The sequence below is a fragment of the Lontra canadensis genome, unplaced genomic scaffold (genome assembly GCF_010015895.1).
Source record: "Lontra canadensis isolate GAN:19392208 unplaced genomic scaffold, GSC_riverotter_1.0 scaffold27, whole genome shotgun sequence".
Taxonomy (NCBI): Eukaryota; Metazoa; Chordata; class Mammalia; order Carnivora; family Mustelidae; genus Lontra; species Lontra canadensis.
The window spans coordinates 1283571-1305726 of record NW_022631021.1 but is presented as its reverse complement, the minus strand read 5'-3'; the positions used below and the strand labels follow the sequence as shown (position 1 = coordinate 1305726).

The following is a 22156-nucleotide window of genomic DNA, read 5'->3' as shown; positions in this document are numbered from 1 at the left end:
ACTGTACTCAGAGGGTTTGGGATGCATCAACCCATTTAGATCTCCCTGTATTAGTCAGGGTAATTAACACTATCCGCCACAATAGAGAGCTCCTGAAATGTCAGTGGCTTGGCACAATAATGTCTTATTTACCAGTCACGTAAAATCTAGTATGGAACAGAAGATCTTTCTTCTGTTTTGTAGCTACACCATCTGGAAGACTGGCCTCCAGGGTCATGCTGGAAGGTGGAAGAGAGAGATGGAGAAAGGATACAGACACTTCAGTGCCTCCGCCTGGAGTGACACACACCTCTTCCACTCACAGACCACTGACCAAAACTCGTCACATGACCTCAGCTTCTGCAAGGGAGGATGGGAAATTCAAGAAAGTCTCAGAGAATTCAGTGTATTCTATCATTTCTGCTGCATAACTCTTAGCCCCATTTTACAGATGAGGAACCCAAAAGTTCAAGGCACAATTAAGTCACAGAGCCTTGATACAAATGCAGGGCATTCTAGCTACAGAGCCCAAGCTCTTACCCCTGTCCCACACTGCAGTGGGTGACCTTAAGGCCTTGTTCCCAGTAAAGGGATTTTGTTATCACAGGGTCCTCTACCTCCAGGAGTCGTGATCTACAGCTGTCCAGACCCATGGTCTGCTGCTTTGGGCCGCTAGTTACCCACCATGAAGCTCGCAGTCTCTCCCAGCCCCACTGTGAACTAGAGAGGATCCCCAGGCACTCATAATTCTTTGTACAGAGTTCTCTCCTTCCCTGAGGTGTTTGGTCATGCCCTTGTGAGTGTTAGGAAACTGGTAAATACTGTTAACTGCTCCAAAAAGGACACATTTGGAGGCAAGAGGCCAGCCACTGTGTGTCAGGATTGGCAAGCTGGGATTCTTGATCTGGGGTCCCAGGCCCCTGGGAAGTTCACTGAAGGCTCAGAGGGGATGGCGGAGCCCCTGAAATTCTATGTGCGTGGCTTAAAACAATTTTTTTTAAGACAAGGGTCTGCAGTTTTCCTCAGAAATGACTTAAGACTGGTTTAGGACCTTCATTTTAAGGTGAGGAAACGGACACCCAGAGAAGGAGGGACTTCCACAAGCAAAGCAGCAGAGCTTGGCCCAGACCCTGGGCTCTTGTCTCCAAGTCCTGCACTCCTTCTCCTGTACCAATGGCTTGTCTCCCCAGTTCAGCTGGCGCTGGTCACAGGCACAAGTCCAGGACACCTCTGCAGCAAGAAGCGGGGGTGGAAGCCCGATCATCAGGGTGTCCAGGGCCAGGGGTATAGGAGTGGTCACTGAGCCACCTGACCTGTGAGTGTGGCCACAGTGCTGCCCATTGGCCAGGGTCCAAACATGGCTGCTCCAGTCTTGTATGAGGAGAATGGGAGTCAGTCCAAAGCAGGGGAACACCTCACTGGGGGACCTCTGTGATCTCCTCCTACCCCCGATTCTCTGTCTCTTCACCTTCTGACATTCTCCACTGTCTCTCTCTTCCTTCCTGTACCTTTCTGGCGGTTTCCGTGACAATGTTTTCACTGGTCCTCGGCAAAATGGAGAAAATGGGGGTGATGTAAGGTTTTTTGTTAAAGATGAACTTAAAGAATGATTCTTTGTTCTGAAATTATGCCCTTCCTACTTTCTTGGTGTTCAAATGTGTTTTCATGAAACATTGGCAATAACACAATGGTCGTTTCTTTTGTTTTTTCCTGTTGTTGTTACATGGTTGTTATATACAACTGGTTAATACACAAATTCTGTCAGTTCCCAGAGTTTTTTGGAAGGGTTTTTTTTTTTTAAGATTTTATTTATTTATTTTATTTATTGGAGAGAGAGAACGCTGGAGTGGGAGAGAGAATCTGAAGCAGACTCTGGGCTGAGTGCAGAACCTGATACTTGGCTGATCTCACAACCAAGAGGTAATGACCTGAGCTGAAACCAAGAATCAGAGGCTCAACTGACTGAGGCACCCAGGGCCCCAGAAGTTTTATCAGTCTGGGGAATTCCAAAATAAAATTCTGGAGAAAACTGATGTAATGGAAATTGTCTATTACTCAATTCATTCCTGAAGGAACTCTCAAGGTAATCTGAGGAGAATGATGAGTAAGGAGGCACTCAAAAGAGTCTGAGATGTGGGGTCAGCCCACCCAAAGCTTCCTAGAGAAGAAGGAAAGTAGGAAATATTTGGGGGTGAAAGGGTGAAGACACCAATGTTCTATGTAGAATGCCCAGGACAGTCTCGGATGTCAGCAGGAAAAGAGGGGGGCGGTGCTCTTTTTCAAAGCCTTGAAGAGAAACTAGGATTCAGGCAAGCTAAGATTAAAAAGCTTCCAAGCAGGGATCCAGAGTGAGCAAAGATTTGGAGGTAAGAAGGAGCAGAGCACAGTGAGGACATGCTGTCTGCTTGTGCAAGGCATGGTGGAGTCAGGAGTCAGTCAAGTTTGGGAAACTTGCAGGGCCCTGAGACTAACAGCAGTTGATGCCTGGGCTAGGTGTGGCAGCAGGGAGATGGGGGATTGCTGGTTCCTGACAAATGGGGATGGATGTTGGCCGGTAGAAACACAGATATCTAGAATATCCCAAGTCATGCCATGTGAGGACTGCTCTAGATCCAGGAAAGTTTCCCGCAAGGGCAGGAGTGGATCATGGACATGTTCCTTTGGCCAGGAACAATGCCAAAGGAAGGGTGCTTAGAAACATGGGCCCACTGCCTCCCATTCCCCAAAAGCGTTAGGCTACAATCCACAGACCAATGAATTTCACTTTTTTTCTTTTTTTTTTTTTTTTTTACTAAAGGACATACATTTTTTAAAAAAGGTTTTATTTATTTGTTTGACAGACAGAGATTACAAGTAGGCTGAGAGAGAGGAGGAAGCAGGCTCCCTGCTGAGCAAAGAGCCCAATGCAGGGCTTGATCCCAGGACCCTGGGATCATGACCTGAGCCAAAGGCAGAGGCTTTAACCCACTGAGCCACCCAGGCACCCCTAAGGAGATACATTTTATACTGGTATTCAGACACCAGTAGAAACTGTTAACAGCCACTCCAATTGGTTGATGTCTGTGTCATGCTGGTGGTCGAATATTTGGATTATCACCACTGCAAATGTGTGTGTGTCTGTGCATGCAACTGAAGTTTCACAAAGTAATACTTACATTTACTGTATGTGATCTGTTCTGAGATTCTTTATTCATCTTTTAAAAATGTTGGTTGGGGGGCACCTGGATGGCTCAATCTGCTAAGTGTCTGACTCTTGGTTTCAGCTCAGGCTTGTGAGATGGAGTCTTTCTACTCAGTGCAGGTTGTGCTTGGGATTCTCTCTCTCTCCTTGTCCTTCACTCTCTGCCCCTTCCTCCTCTCGGGCTCTCTCTCCCTCTCCCTAAAAGAAATAAAATCTTCAAAAATGTGGGTTAGAATCCACCAAATTGATTTCAGCACTCTACTGAGTCCAGCTGATTTGACTGCAGACATCAGTGTCCATTTATTTGCCCCTGATTCATTCATTCAACAAACATTTAGTGAGCCCTGCTTTATGTTAGGCACGTTAGCATCAGGCTCCAGTTGCAGATAACAGACACCACTGGGCCTATCTAGCAGAAAGAGATGTAGTAAGATAGACGACTGGGGGTTTACCAGACTGAGCCTCCAGACACAAAACCCCCAAACCACTGCAGAACTGAGCTGCCAGGAAAGCCACTACCCCGTGTCACCATCAGGAAGGTAGGATTCAGGAAGCCATCACTGCCACTGTTGGTACCAGGAACACACACCTTAGCTTTGATCTCATGATCAGGGACCTACGGTCAAATGATTGCCTGTGTCTGCGATATCTGCCCTAACCAAAAAAGAGAATGCCTCCCCCACAAATTCCTCTGCCCCACTCACCTCCATGCCCATTGGTTCTTAGGCAGTGCAGGGGATCTTTATACCTAAATCACATCTGAAGTCCTGGGTGTGATAGTCTAATGTTTCGCTTTCCAGTCCAGCTCTATGGGAAGGCACACCAGAAGGAGGTGGAACAGAAGTTAAACAAGCCAGTCAACAGCACAGGGACAAAATGTCTGGAAGTGGTACAGGTTACCTGGTGCGGAGGTAGGTTTCTACTCCCTATCTGAAAACTTTTCAATTTTTACAGCTGCATGTCCCTTTGAACGCCAACACATGCCTTTTATTTCTATGTTTCTCTTTCATGTATATTTAATATGTTGGATTTTTTTTTAATATTTTATTTATTCATTTGACAGAGAGATCACAAGCAGGCAGGGAGGCAGGCAGAGAGAGAGGAGGAAGCAGGCCCTCCGCGGAGCAGAGAGCCCGATGCAGGGCTCGATCCCAGGACCCTGGGATCATGACCCAAGCCGAAGGCAGAGGCTTTAACCCACTGAGCCACCCAGGCGCCCCAATATGTTGGATTTTTTAAAATTACAAATTTGATGATCAGGGTTTTACCTCTCCTCTGGCAATTTGGTGGGGAAGTCCCATGCCCCACAGCCTTCCCCCTTCCCAACTGTGCTGTTCTTATGCGCCCATCCTGGTCCACTTTCTGGAAGGTCAATGGAAGCTGCTTTGTCAATTTCTTCTGGCAACAATCAAGAAAGAATGCTCCCGCTGCTCTGTGCCATCATCAGCTTTGCTAACAGTAACTTAAACTTGCTCATTCCCTATAGACTCCCATGGTAATCATAGTTCCTTTCCCTAAAAGTTATAGTGGCTTCATAGACAAAACATGGTATCTGCCACTTGTGGAAACCAAGGCAAGAGATGGTCCTGGGGAAAACAGGCAGATAGATGAGCTCACCTCCCCTGTGCCCCTTGATGGACCAAACTCACTCTCCCCTTTGGTCCTGGCTCTGTGCTCACCTGCCAGCTCCTATTTAAGAGAATACAATAAGAGGCCTCAATGCTCAACAAATGTCTGTCTAATAAGTAAAGTGTGAAACAAATCACTAATAGTGTAATCTCATTTACCAAGACAGGGCTATAGGATATACAATTAGGTGTAGCCATGGTAAAAGAAACTGAAAAATAAATGGCTTAATTTAGACAGAGGTTTATTTCTCTTTCTTGTAACATTCCAAACATACATAGTCCAGAGCTGATATGGTAGCTCCAAAGCCTCGTGATCCAGGCTGCTCTCTATCTACAGGTACTGCTTTAATAAGCAAGGTCCAAGATGGCTTTCCAAGCTGTTCCTGTTTCAGGCAGCAGAATGGAGGATGGGGGAAGAAAGGGTGTGAATTCTCCTTTTTTTTTTTTTTTTTAAGATTTAATTTATTTATTTGGCAGAAAGAGAGAGAGATCACAAGCAGGCAGAGAGGCAGGCAGAAAGAGAGGGGGAAGCAGGCTCCCCACCGAGCAGACAGCCCGATGCAGGGCTCGATCCTAGGACCCCGAGATCATGACCTGGGCCGAAGGCAGAGGCCCAACCCTCTGAGCCACCCAGGCGCCCCCTGAATCCTCCTTTTAAGGACTCTTGCATTCTGTGGACCAGTCATATTCACAGGGCCAAACGTACCTGCAAAGGTAGGTGGGAAATGTAGCATCCCACAGAAAATGAGGCATGGCGGCAGTCTAGTAGTCTATGTTGAGTGTGTGTTTGCCAGGGGTGTGCTATCTGATTCCACAAGGTACATTCCCATTCATGCCCAAGAGTCCTGGCCCTAATCTCCTTAATCATGCAATCTCCATACCTCACCCTCTTTGCCTCCTGGACTCACAGTTGACTCCAGCAACCCCCAGAATCTAAGCACCCAGGGTGATAAGAGAACGGAGAGGCCCTACAGTGAGGATTCATTTGCTTTTGTCATTGTCATCTCAGACTGACAGGGCTGAGCCAAACACAGTGCCCACACTTACACCCCTTGGAAACAAAAAATATTTGCCAGCCTTGTAACCAGAAGATGTCACCGGAGCCCCGCAGTTAGCCTTGATGGTTCCAGCCTTAGGAAACACGATTCATTACAGTGTCTTTTCTCCACCTTCCAATAATGTGACCTGGGGTACCTCAAGCCTTAGGGAATTTCCCCTGAAGTTCCAACCTGGAGTCAAATCTGAGGAATCTGTTCACTCCCTTGGGAATAGCTGAGGTTCTCACACTTGCTCTGGCCACTTGGACCTTCTGGTGCTCCCTGTAGAACACCAGGAAATGGCAAAAGATGTAATCCAAGTTCATGAACTCCGCTCTCTTTCTCTGCCTTCCTTCCCTCTTTTCACTCTATTGTATGTATCTAGGCCACTGCTTCTCAGACAACAATACATCAACTATTTTAAGAAATCACATTTCTGTTTTTCTATTATTATTTGTTTGCTCTGTTCTCATTCATTTTGAAGTCTCTTACTCATCAGCAGATAAGGTGTAATAAGTGCCAAACATTTAGGAGTAAAATATCTATTCACTTCACTTTTCCTCCCAATTAAGGAAAGACAGGCATCACTGAGTTTTGGCTATGGGACTCCCTGGCCCAACTCAAGGACAAGAAGTTTTTTAAGGTAACAATGACTGAGAAGCTCTGGGGCTGAGGACTAAGAGGAGAGGAAGACAGCAGAGAGGAAGGGGGACCTCTCAGGCTGGGGTGTTGATTTATCTTTTGACTTAGTGGGGCCAGGTGTCATGGAGGAGGAAAGCTCTCTATCCACTCCCTTTTTATTCCTCTCAAAGGATACCATATCATGTTCCAGGACATTCAAGCGGCTCTAGTTTCCTGTGGGCAGGGATCACAGACATTAAGCTCCCACAGTGAGTGTAACGTTGCAGAATGTTTTGTTCTCATTCTCGTTTTGAAAGAAGAGAACCGACCCAGTGACGGGACCCAGGCAACAATCATTTTTTGTATTTGTTACCTATCATTGCGTAATGAAATACCCCAAAGCTTAGTAGCTTGACCCATCATTTCTTGTTTTACAGTCTCTATGTGTCAGGAATCCAATCACAGCATAGCTGGGTCCCGTGACTCTGGGTCTCTCACAAGGTTACAGTCAAGGTAACCTTCAGGCTTGCAGGGGGTGGATCTGTTTCCAAGCTCCCTCAAGTGGTGGTTGGCAGGTCTTGGTTCCTTGCAGGTTGTTAGACTGACAGTCTCTGTTCTTCACGGGCTTTGGTCTGAGTCTTGCCTGGGTTCCTTGCCACATAGATCTCTCCATAGGACCTCTTGTAGCATGGCAGCTGTCTTCATGGTCATGAGCAACTGAAAGGCAGGAGAGAGTAGAAGCAAGATGGGAGCCATAGTCTTTTGTACTCTAATCTTAAAAGTAACAGTCTGAGGGTGCCTGGGTGGCTCAGTTGGTTGTCTGCCTTCTGCTCAGGTCATGATCCCAGGATCCTAAGATCAAGCCCTGCATTGGGCTCCCTGCTCGGCGGGAATTTTGCTTCTGCCTCTCCCTTTGCCCCTCCCCCTGTTCGTGCTCTCTCTCTCTCTCTCTCAAATAAATAAATAAAAATCTTTAAAAATTTGTTATTTTTTTTATTCTCTTCCTTTGCCATCTTCTGTTGGTTAGAAGCAAGTCACTAGGTCCAGGTCACATTCAAGGGGGGCAGATTACACAAGGCATATTTAGGAAGTGGGGGTCATCGGGGTCATTTTAGAAGGCTGTCTACCACACTTACCAGCTATTATTATTGGAGAGCAATAAAAGTTATATTTGCTGGTGATAAAAAAAATTTCCTATTTTGAAAAGATAAATCAATCTCTCTCCTTTCCTTTGTTTCTTCATTCATAACCACAACTCTGAAGTCTTTATTGCTTTGGGCTCAGGGAGCAGTTAGTGGGAACATGTGAGTTGAGAGGGAAGGAGATGCTCTCCTTTAAGACTTAGCAGCACAAAGCTAGGGACTCCAGTCCCATTTGCTTGAGAATGTTGTGCCGGGATCCTGCTGGAAGTCATCTTGTGGGCACAGCTGAAGTTCCCTTGTCCTGTAACTGACAGTCTGGCTAACTGTCATCTAACAGCAAGCCAGCCCCTACCATAGTCCCATCTGAGGGAAACTGACTGGTTTCCCTTTTGGTAAAATTCTCTGCCTTCCTTCCCTCTTCTCACTCTATTGTATGTATCTAGGCCACTGCATCTCAAACAACAATACCTAAACTATTTTAAGAAATCACATTTCTGTTTTTCTATTATTATTTGTTTGCTTCTTGCTCACTCATTTTGAAATCTGTTACTCATCGCCAGAGAAGCTGTAGAAAGTGCCAAAGGTTTCCCACCCTGAGGAGCTCCTCCCTTTCTTTCCTCTCCTCCCCTCTCCTCTTCAGAGATCCAGTGCTAGCCCCTCTCTTCTCTGAAGCCTTCTCAGAATCAACTGAAAAGATGGAAATTTCCTTGGAAATTGCCTGAAGGTAAAAGAAGGTAAGGAAACAGCTAACCATCTGAAAGGAAGCCTGAGGGAAGAGAGATGATGGCAACTCTCAGTTATGAAATTTCTCTTCTTCTTGAAAGCCAGCCTCTGTCAGGGGAGACAGATGCATTGAGCTTCTGAGCACACAGCAGTGTTCCATTAGTCCTGGTTGATCGAAGCCCCCTGTTGTGGTTCTTAAACATTCACAAATTCTTTGCCACTCTTTCCTCCAAAAGGTAGAGCCTAGGGGTGCCTGGGGGCTCAGTCGGTTAAGTGTCCGACTCTAGGTCTCAGCTCAGGTCTTGATGTCAGGGTCTTGAGTTCAAGTCCTATGTTGGGCTCCACATTGGGCATGGAATCTACTTTACAAAAAAAAAAAAAATTAAAAAAATTGTTTTAATGTAAAAAAAAAGTAGAGCCTAATTCTCCCTGCCTTAAATGTGAATCAGCAAATCACATCTAATGAGTTGAATGTAGCAGAGTGATAAGGTATGACTTCTGACGTTAGGTCCGAAAAATTATTGCAGCTTTTGCCCTGCTTTGTCTCAGATGAACCGCTCTCGGGAAAGCCAGCTGCTACATCATGAGGTCTTCCAAGCATCCCCGTGGAGATACCCACATGGAGAGAAATTGAGGCCTCCTACCAAGAGCTAGCATCAGCTTGCCAGCCAGATGAATGAGCCATCTTGGAAGTGCATCCTCCAGCCCCAGTCAAGCTTTTGGATAACTGCAGCCCAGGCCAAAAGTTTGACCACAATCGTAGCTTGACTGAATCAGCACTGCCCAGCTCAGATGCATCTGGATTCCTAGGGGAGATAACAAATGCTTACTGAGGTTTTAAATTGCTAAGAAGGAGAGAGCTGGAGGGAGGTTGCAGGAGAAAAGGATTTTGCTTCCTGGTTCTAGTGTGTGCAACTGGAAATCTCCAGCTTCACCAGTGCCTGGTGCCTGGTGCCAGCAGCTAGCAGCTTCTCCCGGCACTGCCCACCTTGGGCAATAATGTAAGTGGTATGACTCCTCCCTTTTCAGTGTTTGCAGCTTCTCCAGCACCCAGCCCCTGCTATACACTTGGCTTCTCTGGCATGAGGCTCCTGCAGCAGTCACAGGGTGTCGAGCACCAGGCTTCCGTGGTACATAGAGGCTAGCTGCGCCCAGTGGGCAGTTTTCTGACTCTTTTTTTTAGAAGATTTTTTTATTTATTCATTTCAGAGAGAGAGAGAGAGAGCACGTGCGTGAGCCAGAGAGCAGGAGCGGGGGCGGGGGTGCGGAGGGAGAGGAAGAAGCAGGCTCCCCACTGAGCAAGGACCCCCCGATGTGGGGATTGACCCCAGGACCCTGGGATCATGACTTGAGCCAAAGGCAGATGCCCAACCATTTGAGCCACTCAGGCACCTGGTTTTCTAGCCTTTGAGTTGGCACTTCCCTGTGAAGAAGTTTCCCTGGCATCTTAGAGGGCAGCTTTCTGGCATGTTCCACTCTCATGACAGTACAGCAACTTTTCTGCCATCTGGTGAGCCATAGGCTGTGTTCTCACCAAGGTCTGGGTTTCAGCTTTAGTGGGGGTGGGGGGTGTCTCTTCCTTGCGCTATCCTAAGCCTCAGCCCTGGGAGTAGGGCTGCTCCTCCATTTATAATTCATGTATTCTTTACTGTTTACTAACCAAGTCTTTTGTTACTCTAATCCCCTGGTGTCATAATTATATTAAAATTTCCCTGTTCAGATCACTGTGTGGTTTCTCTCCCTTGATTGGACCCAGACTGACATGCAAAGTTTGGTCATAGTTGTTACACAGCCACAAATAACCAAACCACCCCTCCCCATCTCATCGCCTGCTGCCAACTCCCCTTTCATTACCATCAGCCAATTGCTATCTTGTGCCTATGCAGAGAAGGCTCTTCCTTCAAGGCTTTATAAGGAGTCAGATATGATCTTCTACAAAAAAACAAAGTTTATAAGATCAAAGATTTAATTGGCCAAATGCTGAATGAAAGGTTCAGATACGGAGTGCTACAAGAAGCAGCAAAGGCTGCTTGAGGAAAGCTCTAGGCTGCAGTAGGACATCATTCAACTCTGATGACACTATAGGACACAGCCCAGTGGAAAAGAGAGAAGGACATTGTAGCCACAGGGAACATTGTATCAAAAGCTTAGAGGCAAGCCCCCACCTGTAGGATTAGGTCAGCAGCGACTACTAGTTCCCTCCAGTTTGGCAGGAGAAGAGATTTTATATGGTAGGCTAGTGGCAAGCAATAGGACCAGATCATGAAGGACCTTAAATACAAAGCTAATTCATTTGGTGCCATCATGTTAAAAAAGGGGGGTGTGTGGCCAGTAGCCAAGTCTTTGAGGACAGAACTCAACCTACTTTTGGTATAAGTACAATTATACTTGTCAGATAATGAGACTTGGCTTTGGGTTTGAGAAAAAGTTCATCATGACAGTAGGGAACCCCTGAATGTTTTTGAGGATGATGTAATGTGGGGTTCTGAGATTAGCCTGGAGTATGTTGGGCTGGAGAGAATGGATAACAGAAGTAGAAAATGATACCCAAAAGTCCTGATGGAGGGCATAGGGTAGCAGCAGTGGGAAATGAAGAACTTGGATAGATGTGGGATGTTTGGAATGGCTGGTTGGATGTGGTGGAGAGAAGTTGAAGGTGATGCCCAATACTTAGCTGGTGACATGGGAACATGGGGAGTGGGATGAGGGGTGGATGGGATGATGTTTGCTTTTGACAAGTTCCACTGGGGTGACTGCAGTATATCTAAGAAGCAGGAAGAGGCAGCCTCAGGCCTAAACTCAGGAGAGAGACAAGGGCTGAGGATTCAGATCTGGTAGTGATAGCCACTCAGGGTGACAAGTCAAACTTTGGGAGATGGTGATGAGGTTGGCTCTCTGTTCAGCCCATCTTCATCAACAACCATCTCCCCACCCACCCAAGGGATGAAGTCCTGGGTCAGGAATTCAGTGGGGACATATGTCCTTAAGTAGTTCAGTCCAAAATGGACCCCTAAAAGCCAGAAGCACAGTCCTCCTCAACTGCCACAGATTCTGGTTTAGAATCCATGGTCCACTCCCATGGGGTTCAGCCCAAGGAACTGGAAAGCAAAAAGCCCAAGAGTAAGGGGTTCTAACCCTATTCTGGCCCCAGGCCAATCATGTAACCTTGAGCAAGTCACTTTCCCTCTTTGGGTTTGTTTTTTCCTTCTGCAAAATGCCAGGGTTGGCCTTGGACTAGACTGTGGTTTTAAATCTTGCCTCCGAAGAACAACAGTGTTCCATAGCTGGGCCAACATGTTCTTCCTCCTGAATCAAGTAGTAGCAGATGAAACAGCTCCAATTTTAGGGTTTTCTCCTAATGATTTCTTAAGCCATCAGCAACCACCACTGCTTGTTTTCCAGCAAGGGCTCAAGATCACACAATGAATGAACAAGTGGGAAATGCAATGAAAATAGGTGAAATCGGGAAAAATCAGAAAATTGGTGACCATATTTGGTTTGACTGTCTTCTTGTTTCTGGAGGTTTCATGGTTATGGTTTTTATATGACTCACACAGTCACTCTGGTTTCTAAAACTAAGTTCCAGTGGCATTTCAGGGTCTTCATAGAGGGTTCTGGGACTCCCCAGTGCCTGTAACCCAAAGAAACTGGAGAAACCTCAGACGTGATGCCCTAAGGACCTTTCCAGTGTCAATCTTTCACTCTCTCAACCTTTGATCTTTGATGAATAACTCTGCACGCAGAACACTGTGTCTTACATTCATTAATTCCTATGATCCCCATATAATCCTCCCAACAGCCTCATGAGATAAGTACTGTTATTATATTCTTTTTCTGGGTGAGGGGAGGCCTGAAGCTCAAATAGGATAAATGGCTTGCCCAAGGTCACACAGTTAGTAAGTGACAGAGCTGGGATGTGAACCTGAGAGTCTGATTCCAGAGCTCTCACCCTTCCAGTTGCCTGCAGTCGCTATAATTCATGCTGTCACCAAATACTTTCAGTTCTTCCTTGGACACATGGTAAGACTGATCTTCCCTACCCCCTTTGGCTAGCAAAATGTGAGCAGAAATGGGGAGCATCATTTCTGGTCTAACTTTTAAGAGCCAGGGATCACTGCCATATTCCCGTTTCCTTCTCTAGGAGTTGTAGATCACAATAAGAGCCCTTCTCAGCCTTGGTCACCGAGGGATGATTTGAAAAAAAGATACCTGCTCCCCCACACCCTGTCCGACCTGCTAGGGGCTGTGATAAAGAAATAACCTTGTCATTTTTTAAGCCACTAAGATTTGGATGTGGTTGACTGCTGTGGCGCAGGCTAGCCCATTTGGAGGAACCCAATGCAATACTCTCTCCTGTTGATTATCTTTGGCCTCAGTCCCCAAACACACCTTCTCTCTGAAATTCCCTCTAGGCATTGGCTCCACATTCAAAGTGGAAAAGCAGCAAGGGGAGAAGGGAATCTGTTCCCTAAACAGGGAAGTGGGGATGTGTTTTGGGAGATGTGCCCATGCTTTGACCTGCTCAGGGATGAAATCTACAGCCAAGCCCTTGGAAGACCCTAGAGAGAAACTGCTCCAAGATTTTCTCCCATAGTCATTTATTGGCTCTCCTTAATTATTTTCCCCGCTATGAAAGTAGGAATGACTGGGCCTGCAGGAAGAGGGCCGGACTCCCACATCCTGGGAGCACTGCAGGCTGACTATGACCTTGCAGGCCTGGATTTGAACTTCCTCCTCAGGGTGGATGACCAGGGCGAGTAGCCGGTCTGCCAGTCGTGACTCATCCCCAAAGAGAGCTTCATGCAAAGATTGTTCGTTGTAATGCCACTTCACGGCACGGTAGTGGGGTGAATTCCGGCCCTCACTTAGCCGCTCAGCAAACACCAGTACCTCGAACAGCAGACTCCCTGGCTGTGTGGACTGAAACAGGTTCAGGAAGTTGGAGTGCACCTGTGATGGGAGTAGAGAGACCATGGCAAAGAAATCCAAGACAAGTTCTGAAGTTCTCCCTCCTCCATCTTCCTATTGTCTCAACTCCCCAGTACACCCAAGTCTCAGTTTCAACCGTATAGGAATTTTTTAGTTTTCCTTTCATTGTCATTCTCCAATATAATGGCCCTGCGGTCATAAAACATGAGATAGGATCATAATATTGATCCAGGGAAACCTGTTGAGTCCAACATGAAAGCTTAGCATGTGGTTGATTTTTATAAATATTTTGTGTGCTCGAGAGGAATATATGCTTACTAATTATAGAATGTTCTAGGTGTGTCTAATGGTTCAAGCTTATTTGTATTATTCACAGCAAATATACCCTTACTGGTTTTAGGCTTTTCTCTCTTAACTGCTGAAAAAATTAATCTCCCAAATCTTCCATTGTGATAGGTATGTCAATTTTTCCTTATAATTATTCAGCCATGAGAAAGAAGGAAATCCTGCCATTTGTGACAACATGGGTGAACTCTGAGGACATTATGCTGAGTGAGATAAGCCAGACAGAGAAAGGCAAATATTGCATGGTGTCACTTATTGGTGGAATCTCTAAGTAAATAAGTAAATAAGTAAATAAATATTCACACTTGGAAACAGAGTAGGATAGTGGTTACTAGGTGCTGGTTGTGTAGAAGAAAGAGGGAGACATTGGTACAAGCTATAAATTGAATAAGGTCTGGGGGTACCTAGGTGGCCCAGTCAGTTGAGCATCCAAATCTCGATTTTGGTTCAGGTCATGATCTCAGCATCTGAGATTGAGTCCTGTGTTGGGAGCCATGCTGGCTGTGGAGCCCATCTGAGATTCTCTCTCTCCTTCTACTCCTCCCCCTGTGGCTTGTGCTCTCACTCTTTTTAAAAAACATTTTTTGAATAAAGTCTGAAGATCTAATGTAAAACATAGTAATTATAGTTAATAACACTGTATTAGATAATTGAAATTTGCTGAGAGTAGAACTTAAATGTTCTCACACACACACAAAGATACATACGTGAAGTGATGTGTTCATCAACTAGATGATGAGAATCCTTTCACAATGTGTCTGTGTATGTATATATATATAAAATTGCCACTATGTACATTTTAAATATTACATTTTGTCTCTTCGCTATACCTCACTAAAGCAAAAAAAAAAAAAAAAGGAAAATATTTCCTTGTCATTCTATCATGTTTTGCCATATAAATTTTGAGTTTATGTTATGGGGTTCATATAAGTTTAGAGTTCCTTTATCCTTCTGAACCCTTATTATGCAGTGACCCTGTCTATCCTAATAATGGTTTTTGTTATAAGTAATTTTTCTCTAATATGAAAATACCTACATTTACTTTTGTTTTGTCACCTGGATTCCTGGCTCTCAGAGTTCAGAAAGCCCCTTAAAGAGAATCCCCCTCTCAACAAAATGAACTCTCATTCTCTTGGGAGAATGGAAGAGGGGATGGTTTTCAATATATCTAGTGCAAAGGCAGGAAGAGAAACAAGATGATCTTGCGAGGACTGAGTCTGCCTGGGGTATCCATGATTCTTCCTTCCCTAGGATGTGAGTTGGTATCCATTAACCTTTCTTCAGTTCCTTTCTCACCTGGCAGTTGAGAATATCATACAGAAGGTCATTCTTCTGTGCCAGGTAGCTCAGCAATCGTATGGCTTGCACCTGAATAAAAGAAAGAGTAAAGCATGAGAAGGCAAGTCAAAGTGGGCCCGAGCAGGGAAGGCACAAATCTCTGTTCCTCCCTCTAGGTGCTAGGCCAGGCAGGGCTGGTCAGGAGGGGCAGGGCCAGGGCCATGGTTCTTAGGCACCTGTGCCAGGATATAGTTGGACTGCAGGATCTCCATCAAGGCAGGCATCACCCGTCGCAACTGTGGATGTACGTAGTCAGGCAGTGGGAGGCTGTTGAGGAGTCTGAGGCCTGCAACATGGAGCTCTGAATCCCAGATGGTAGAGATCAGTTCCAGCACCTTGATGGTGTGTTCCTGGAGGGTTGGGTGGGGGGCGGGTAGAGGGGATGAGAAGGGAAGGGTCTGCTTTTATGTGGTGATCCCCAACACTATCCCAGCCTCTGTGTTCACTCTTCCCTACCCCTACCTATGATGCCCAAGCCCAAACCCAGGAGACAACTCTCTTTAACTTAAACTCTCAACATGACTTGACTTGGTTGGCCACACCTGCGTCCTTTCTGCACCTGGCTTCTCTTCCACAAATTCCTTTCCTGGTTCTTCTGCCCAACCTTTCCTTCTCTATCTTCCTCACTCTTTCAGTGATATTATCCAGACTCGGTGTTAAATACTGTTGATGCTGGTGCCTTTCAAATTTCTGTCTCTATCCCAAACCTTTCTGAGAAAACTCATATTCTGAGTTTTCTTATATTCTGGTGTCAATTCCACTTCTTATCAGAATGCTTCATTCTTTCTCCCTTCCTTCCTCCCTCTCTCTCTCTTTCGCTCTTTCTTAGATTTTATATTTACATAATCTCTACACCCAACACGGGGCTCAAACACACAATTCCAAGATAGAGAGTTGTATGCTCCACCGACTGAGCCAGTCAGACTCCCCTTCCCAGAATGCCTGCTCGACCATCTCAGAGTTAACACATACCTAGCCCGCAAACCTGCTTCTCCCACCACCTTCCCTGCTTTTGGTCACAACTCCCTTCCCCCTACTCAGGTCAAAAGCCTGTAATCCTCTTTAACGACTTTGTTTCTCTTCACTCTGCTTTTTTAGTCCTTCAGAAAATCCTGTCAGCTCTACCTTCAAAATCTGTCAACAGGTTTTATCAAGATCCATTGAGGTCTATCAAGCTGCGTCTACCACCTGTTCCAAGCCACCATCAGTTCTCACCTGCCCTTCTCCAATAGCCTCCTGTCTCCTGGCTTCCATCCTCCCCCATCTATTTCCAGAACAGCAGACATGTTAGACACATCACTCTTCTGCTCATGTCCCTAGTTCTTTCAAGGTAAGAGCTAAAGTCCTTCCAGTGGTTTACGAGGTCCAATATGCCCCGCCCCTCTCCCCTCACAATGTCTTTGACCTCATCTCCTATTCTCTTCTTTGCTCCCACGGTTGCTGTCACAATGGTCTCTTAGTCATTCTTTGAGCATGCCAAGTACACACTTATCTTGTTTTTGCACAGGCTGTTTTCTCTACTTAGAATGCTCTCTCTTCCAGATAGTTAGAGCTCACTCTCTTACCTCCTTCAAGACTTTGCTTTAATGTCACCTTCCCAGTCAGGCCTTCCCCAACCACTCCCCACCCAGCCTTCCTTATCCTCCATCTTTATTTCATTCTTCTCCACAGCACTGTCACAGGCAACACACTTTTTATTTTGAAACTTTTTATTTTTGAATAATTATAAATTCTCAGGAACTTGCAAAAATAGCATAGAGACATCCTGTGGGCTCTTCCCCCAGATTCCCTCAAAGGCTAACCTTATGTACTTACATACAGTATCAACACTGCCTATATCGGTACTGGCTCAAGGTGTCTGTACAGTCTTTGTCATTTTGTCACATATGGGGATTCATGTAACCACCACGGCCATCAACAGATTGTTCCATCAGAGTTGTCCTCTCACCACAGAGATTGCCCTCATGGGACTCCGTTGTAGTCACATATCCCTCCCCCACCACACTCACCAAAACCAGCTCTACCCATTGGTAGCCACTCATCCATTCTCCATCTCTGTAATTTTGTCCCTTCAAGAATGTTACATGTTGAGTCCTGCTTTGTGACCTCCTGAGACTGGTTTTTCACTCAGTAGAATGTCCTTGAGATGCAAGTTGTTGAATCAATAGTTCATTCCCCTTTATTTCTGAGGAGTGTTCTGTGGTGTGCATTTGCACAGTTGAACCATTTATCTATTGAGAGACACTTTGGTTGTTTCCAGTTCTTGACTGGTACAAGAGGGGTGCCAACAAATAATTGCTTATGGGCTTTTGTGGGGACGAGTTTTCATTTCTCTAGGATAAATGCCTCAGAGTGCAACTGCTGAGTTGTTTGGTGAATGTATCGTTTGTTTTTTGTTGTTTTTGCTTTTAAGTGGGCACCACGCCCACCAAGGAGCCCAGCACGGGGCCTGAACTTATGACCCTAAGGTCAAGATCAGAACTGAGATAGAAAGTCGGGTGCTCAACTGACCGAGGCACCCAGGCACCCTGATGGTTCATTTTTTAAAGAAATGGCCAGACTATTTTCCAGAGTGGGTGCTGTACCATTTTACATTCCCACCAGCAACGTACAAGAGAGCCCATTTCTATCTTCACCAGCACTTGGTATTGTCACGAATTTTGAGTTTGGACCATTTCACAGGCGTATAGTGCTATCTCATTGTGGTGATAATCTGCATTTCCCTGAAGCCTACTGATGTTAAACATCTTTTCATGGGCTTATTTGCAACTTGTAGATCTTCTTCAGTGCAGCATCTCCACGTTTTTTGCCTGTTTTCTAATTGGATTTTTTAATATTGAGTTTTGAGAGCTCTTTATATGATCTAGATAGGAATCCTTTGTCAGATATGTGCTTTGCAAATATTTCCTCCCTGTCTACAGCTTGTCTTTTCATCCTCTCAAGAGGGTCCCCCACGAGGCATATGTTTTTAGTTTTGATGAAGTCCAGTGTATCCATTTTTGTTCTTTTAGATCATGCTTTTGGTGTTATTTCTAAGAACTCTTCATCAAGCTCTAAGTCCCCCAAATTTTCTCTTTTGAAACTGTACCACCACCCCCATACCAGCTTCCTTATGGCCCTACTTTTATTTTTCCCCCTCCACTTGTTATATGAAATATGCTGTATATTTTACTAATTTGTAAAATTTGCCTGTCTTGCCCTGCTAGAATGTAAGTTTCCCCCGGGGAGGGGGATCTTTCCTCCTTGCTGTTGCATCTCCAGTGCCTAAACAAAAAGTAAGTGCTCAATATACATCTGTTCAGTGAACAAAGGGATCTTGGCTTCTGAGATGCAAGATGCTTGGACAAGATGCTTAGGAAAGAGACAACCCCACAAGCTGTATTTTTTGTGAGCCACATAAAAGGAGGGCTAGAATCCTGGAATGAGGATCACAGTATTCCCATTAGTACCAGTTTCTGCCTGCCCCAACCCCTTCCTGTCCACTGAAACCTGAAGGACAGTTAAGAGTTCGTCTGGGTGGTGTTTCAGGCAGAGGAAACAGCAGGTGTAAGGCGTGGGGGGTGGGAGAGCATGAAACATACAGTATGAACAGCCAGGACTGCGGCAGGGAGGCGGAGATCATGCTCTTCATGCTGACAGCCCTGAGGAATACCAAGCGAGGGGCTGATGGGATCAGATCCCTTGGGATAGAGTGGTCTGACTTAGGGAATGGGGGCAAGGTCCATTTTGGACATGCTGGGTTAGAGGGTCCCTAGGATATCTAAGTGGAGGAGTTGGCCCTGGATCTGGCGGTTTGGCAATAAAGCAGAGGTGGCCAGCAAGTGGAGACTGAGACCTTTCCCCCCTCCCAAAAAAAATGTTTTTTCTTTATATTTTTAAGTAGGCTTCACCCTTAACATGGGGATTGAACTCATGACCCCGAGATCAAAAGTCGCATGCTCTAATGACTGAGCAAGCCAGGCGCCCCTCTCCAAAAAACCTTGTTGCCAAAAATCAAAGTGTGAGAATATCAAATTTGGGGGAGGAAATATAATGCAATGGGAAGACTCAGGCAGAGCTGGTAGAACGTGTAAATCTTGAGAAGTTGGGCGTACATTATCATCTAGCCATCCCACTCCTGCGGATCCTAGAGCAACTCCTCTATCCTAGAGGGAGATGTGTACAAGAAGCCTCATGACACAATGTGGAAATAATTTCAGGGCCCACCCACGGGCAAGTGGATAAATATAATTGCAGGATATTCATGAACTAGAACTATATAGCAGTGGAAGATGAGGAAACAGCTAGCACACCAAGAAAGGTCAATCCTTCAATGCTGGGCTGGGGCGAGGGGGAGGCAAACCAGAGACTACCAACTGTGTATTTCCAGTTTTATGGAGCTTAAAAAATCCCAAATGGCATTTTGCCTATTCTTGACATTTTGCCTTGCCCTGATAGAATAGGATACCTAAATATACAGCAAAACTATACAGCAAGTCAAGGAATCGATGCACAAAACATGCAGGAAATAATTGTCTCTGTTTGGGAGGTATAGTTTGAGATCAGGGAGGGTCTCTGGAACACCTAACCTGTTGGCCAAGTTCTAGTTCTCAGCCATGCATTTTGTTTTATGGTTCTTTCCACGGTACATATATAAAATGTTAAGTCTTCAATATTTTACTGATTTTTCATCCAGGAGAAACCAATCGCTAGAGAGAAATTTAGAAGTCAAGGAAGGAAGAGGGGTTCTTTTTTGGAGGGGGTTAAGGTTGGAAGAATGAGAGCATGTTGAATCCTAATGGGAGGGAGTAAGGGGGAGGCCATTTCAAAGAGGCTAATTAAGAAGAGAGGCCATTAAAGAAGGGGAAGGGATCCAGGACTGAGATAGACGCTGATCCTAGACAGGAAGAAAGCCATAGCATCAGGAGGAAAGGATGGATGGGGAAACAGGTAAGCCTGGGAACATTTCGTGGCTTCTATTTTCTCTATGTGGTGGTAGTGAAGAGATCCACGGCTTAGTCACCAGGATCAGACTAATACAGTACAGGGGTGGGGGTTGGTATATCTGATCCTCGTCCCTGGTTTTAGGCACAGAGCTCCTAAAATGCTTGCATTTGGCGGCTGGGGGGGGGGGCATGCCTGGGTGGCAGTCATCTGGGCATCCAACTCGGTTTCGGCTCAGGTCACGATCTTAGGGTCCTGAGATGAAGCCCTGGGTCAGGCTCTATGCTCAGCACAGTCTGCTTGAGATCCTCTGCCTCTCCCTCCCACTGCCTCTCCCTGTGCTCTCTCTAAAATAAATAATATCTTTTTTTAAAAAAATCCTCGCAATTGCCCGATAGAAGATCCTTTTATTATTCTCTTAGTTACTCCAAACCTTATGCTGATTGGGTGACTCTTGGTGGATGGTAGACAGCTTCCGGATGGGGGCACTCGTGGCCAGAAAGGCCAAGCCAGGTTTAGGGGGTTGAAGGAGGAAGGGAGGGGTTTGAGATTGAGTTTGCTTACCAATGGCCAATGATTCATCAATCACACCTACATAATGAAACCTCAACAAATACCCCAAACAACAGGGCTCAACAAACTTCTGGGTTGGTGAACACATTAAGGGGCTAACACGGTGGCTTGCCTAGAGAAGGTCCAGAAGCTTCGCACCCTTCCCCCCATACTTTGCCCTACATAACTCCTCCATTTGACCACTCCTCGGTTGTATCTTTCCTAATAAACAGGTAAATGTTAAGTGTTTTCCTGAGTTCTGTGAGTCATTCTAGTGAATTATCAAACCAGAGGAGGAAGTCTAAATTTATAACTGAATGTACGGGCACTTGTGACTGGCATGGGAAATGGGGGGGGGGTTGTCTTGTGGGACTGTCCGTTGTCCTTTACTCGTGGGGTCTCTGCACTAACCCCAGGTAGACAGTGTCAGAATTGAATTGAATTGTTGGACACCCCCACTGGTGTGGTAGAATTAGTTGGTATCAGAAAGACCCTCTGCGCTTTCCACTGTTTAGGGCTCAGAGACACTCCAGCATCCCAGTTCAGTTTCAGCCTGAGAGTCAAAGACTGATGACCCCCGAGGGTCTCACTTACTACAAAGGAAAAGGTTATTTCTGGATCACAGACTCAGACCCAAACAACTTCTGGAACATAACCATTTGCCCTATGCCCATTAAAGAACCCATGGACTATGGACATCTTGTGTGCTCTAATCCACCACTTGCCTCTGGGCTCACCTGGATTTTGAGCCTGAATTTTCTGATGCCAGAGAAAGCTTTAAGTGTGTTCAGAGCTTGGATTTTGACACTGTTGTCCTTGTCATCTAGCATGGAGCCCACCAAGCTGATGTCATCGGCAGTACAAGAGGAGGCCTGGAGTGGGCCAGGAGAGACAGAAGAGGCAGGAGAAGCGGGTGTCCTGGGCCCACTGCATCCACCCCCCACGTCAACAAGACCCCTCAGCACAAGCCCTCCCGCCATCGGCCAGAGAGACAGGTCCCAGGACACAGTGTGGCCAGCCAGGAGGGTAGGGATTGGGCGTAGCCCCCAGGGGCTGGGCTGGCTGGGAGGGGCCTCCTGCTTCCTTGCCCTCACCTCGGCCTCCAGCAAGTACACACAGCGCGTGATACTGTGCAGGATCATACTCTTGGCGTACTCATCCTGTTTGTACTCCAAGGAGTTGAGCAGCCTCCGGAGCTCACCTGAGTCCCGCCCGTGCCGCTCGCGCTCCACTGCCAGGCCTAGACAGCCACCCCAGCCCAGTTCAGGCTGTGGACTCAGAAGTGATCAAAGAACGGGGTTGGGAAGCGGGGTAGAGGGACCTGGGGATGAGGCTGCCTTGACTTTTCTGAAGATGCCTTCTTGCTCTACGCAGGATGCCCCCCCCCATGTACAGCTGAGCCGTGTGTGTTGCAGGAGGAGCGCTATGTCTAATGCTGTGTTGTTCAGATCATAAGTGTCCTAGTTTTATATGTTTACTGTAACAATTTGCTGGCCTATGGCAGTCACATGCACTCTTTCGTCATAATCACTGCACGGCAGTGACAGCCCAACAGATGGCAATGAACAAGTCTTGCAGAAGGGTGCTTCTTCTGCGGACTAGTGGAGGCTCTCGGCATGCAGGTGGCCCAGCTTTCCCTTAGGGAGTACTGCTAATGCCAGGTGTCCAAGCAGGGGCATCCCGGGAGCTAGAGGGCAGGCAGAATCAGGAGACCCGCCAGATGAGGCCCGAGGATACACTTAGAGTGCCATCTACTCC

The 22156-nt window shown here is 46.2% G+C and overlaps 1 protein-coding gene across 5 annotated transcripts in view; it reads right to left on the bottom strand.

Moving 5' to 3' along the window:
* Positions 1-12874: 12874 nt before the first annotated feature.
* Positions 12875-22156, bottom strand: part of ARMC12 (armadillo repeat containing 12) — an 11380-nt gene continuing 2098 nt past the window's right edge. For 2 of the 5 annotated variants that reach the window (XM_032864322.1, XM_032864323.1), the window contains exons 2-6: positions 21493-21638; positions 21136-21270; positions 15100-15273; positions 14882-14953; positions 12893-13261 (exon numbers count right to left, since the gene is read on the bottom strand). In XM_032864322.1, coding sequence (XP_032720213.1) covers positions 12923-13261; positions 14882-14953; positions 15100-15273; positions 21136-21270; positions 21493-21638 — 866 coding nt within the window. In that variant the 3' untranslated portion in view covers positions 12893-12922. Of the gene's footprint in view, positions 13262-14881; positions 14954-15099; positions 15274-21135; positions 21639-22156 lie in introns of all 5 variants that reach the window. The other 3 variants (XM_032864319.1, XM_032864320.1, XM_032864321.1) reach the window with 2 other exon arrangements.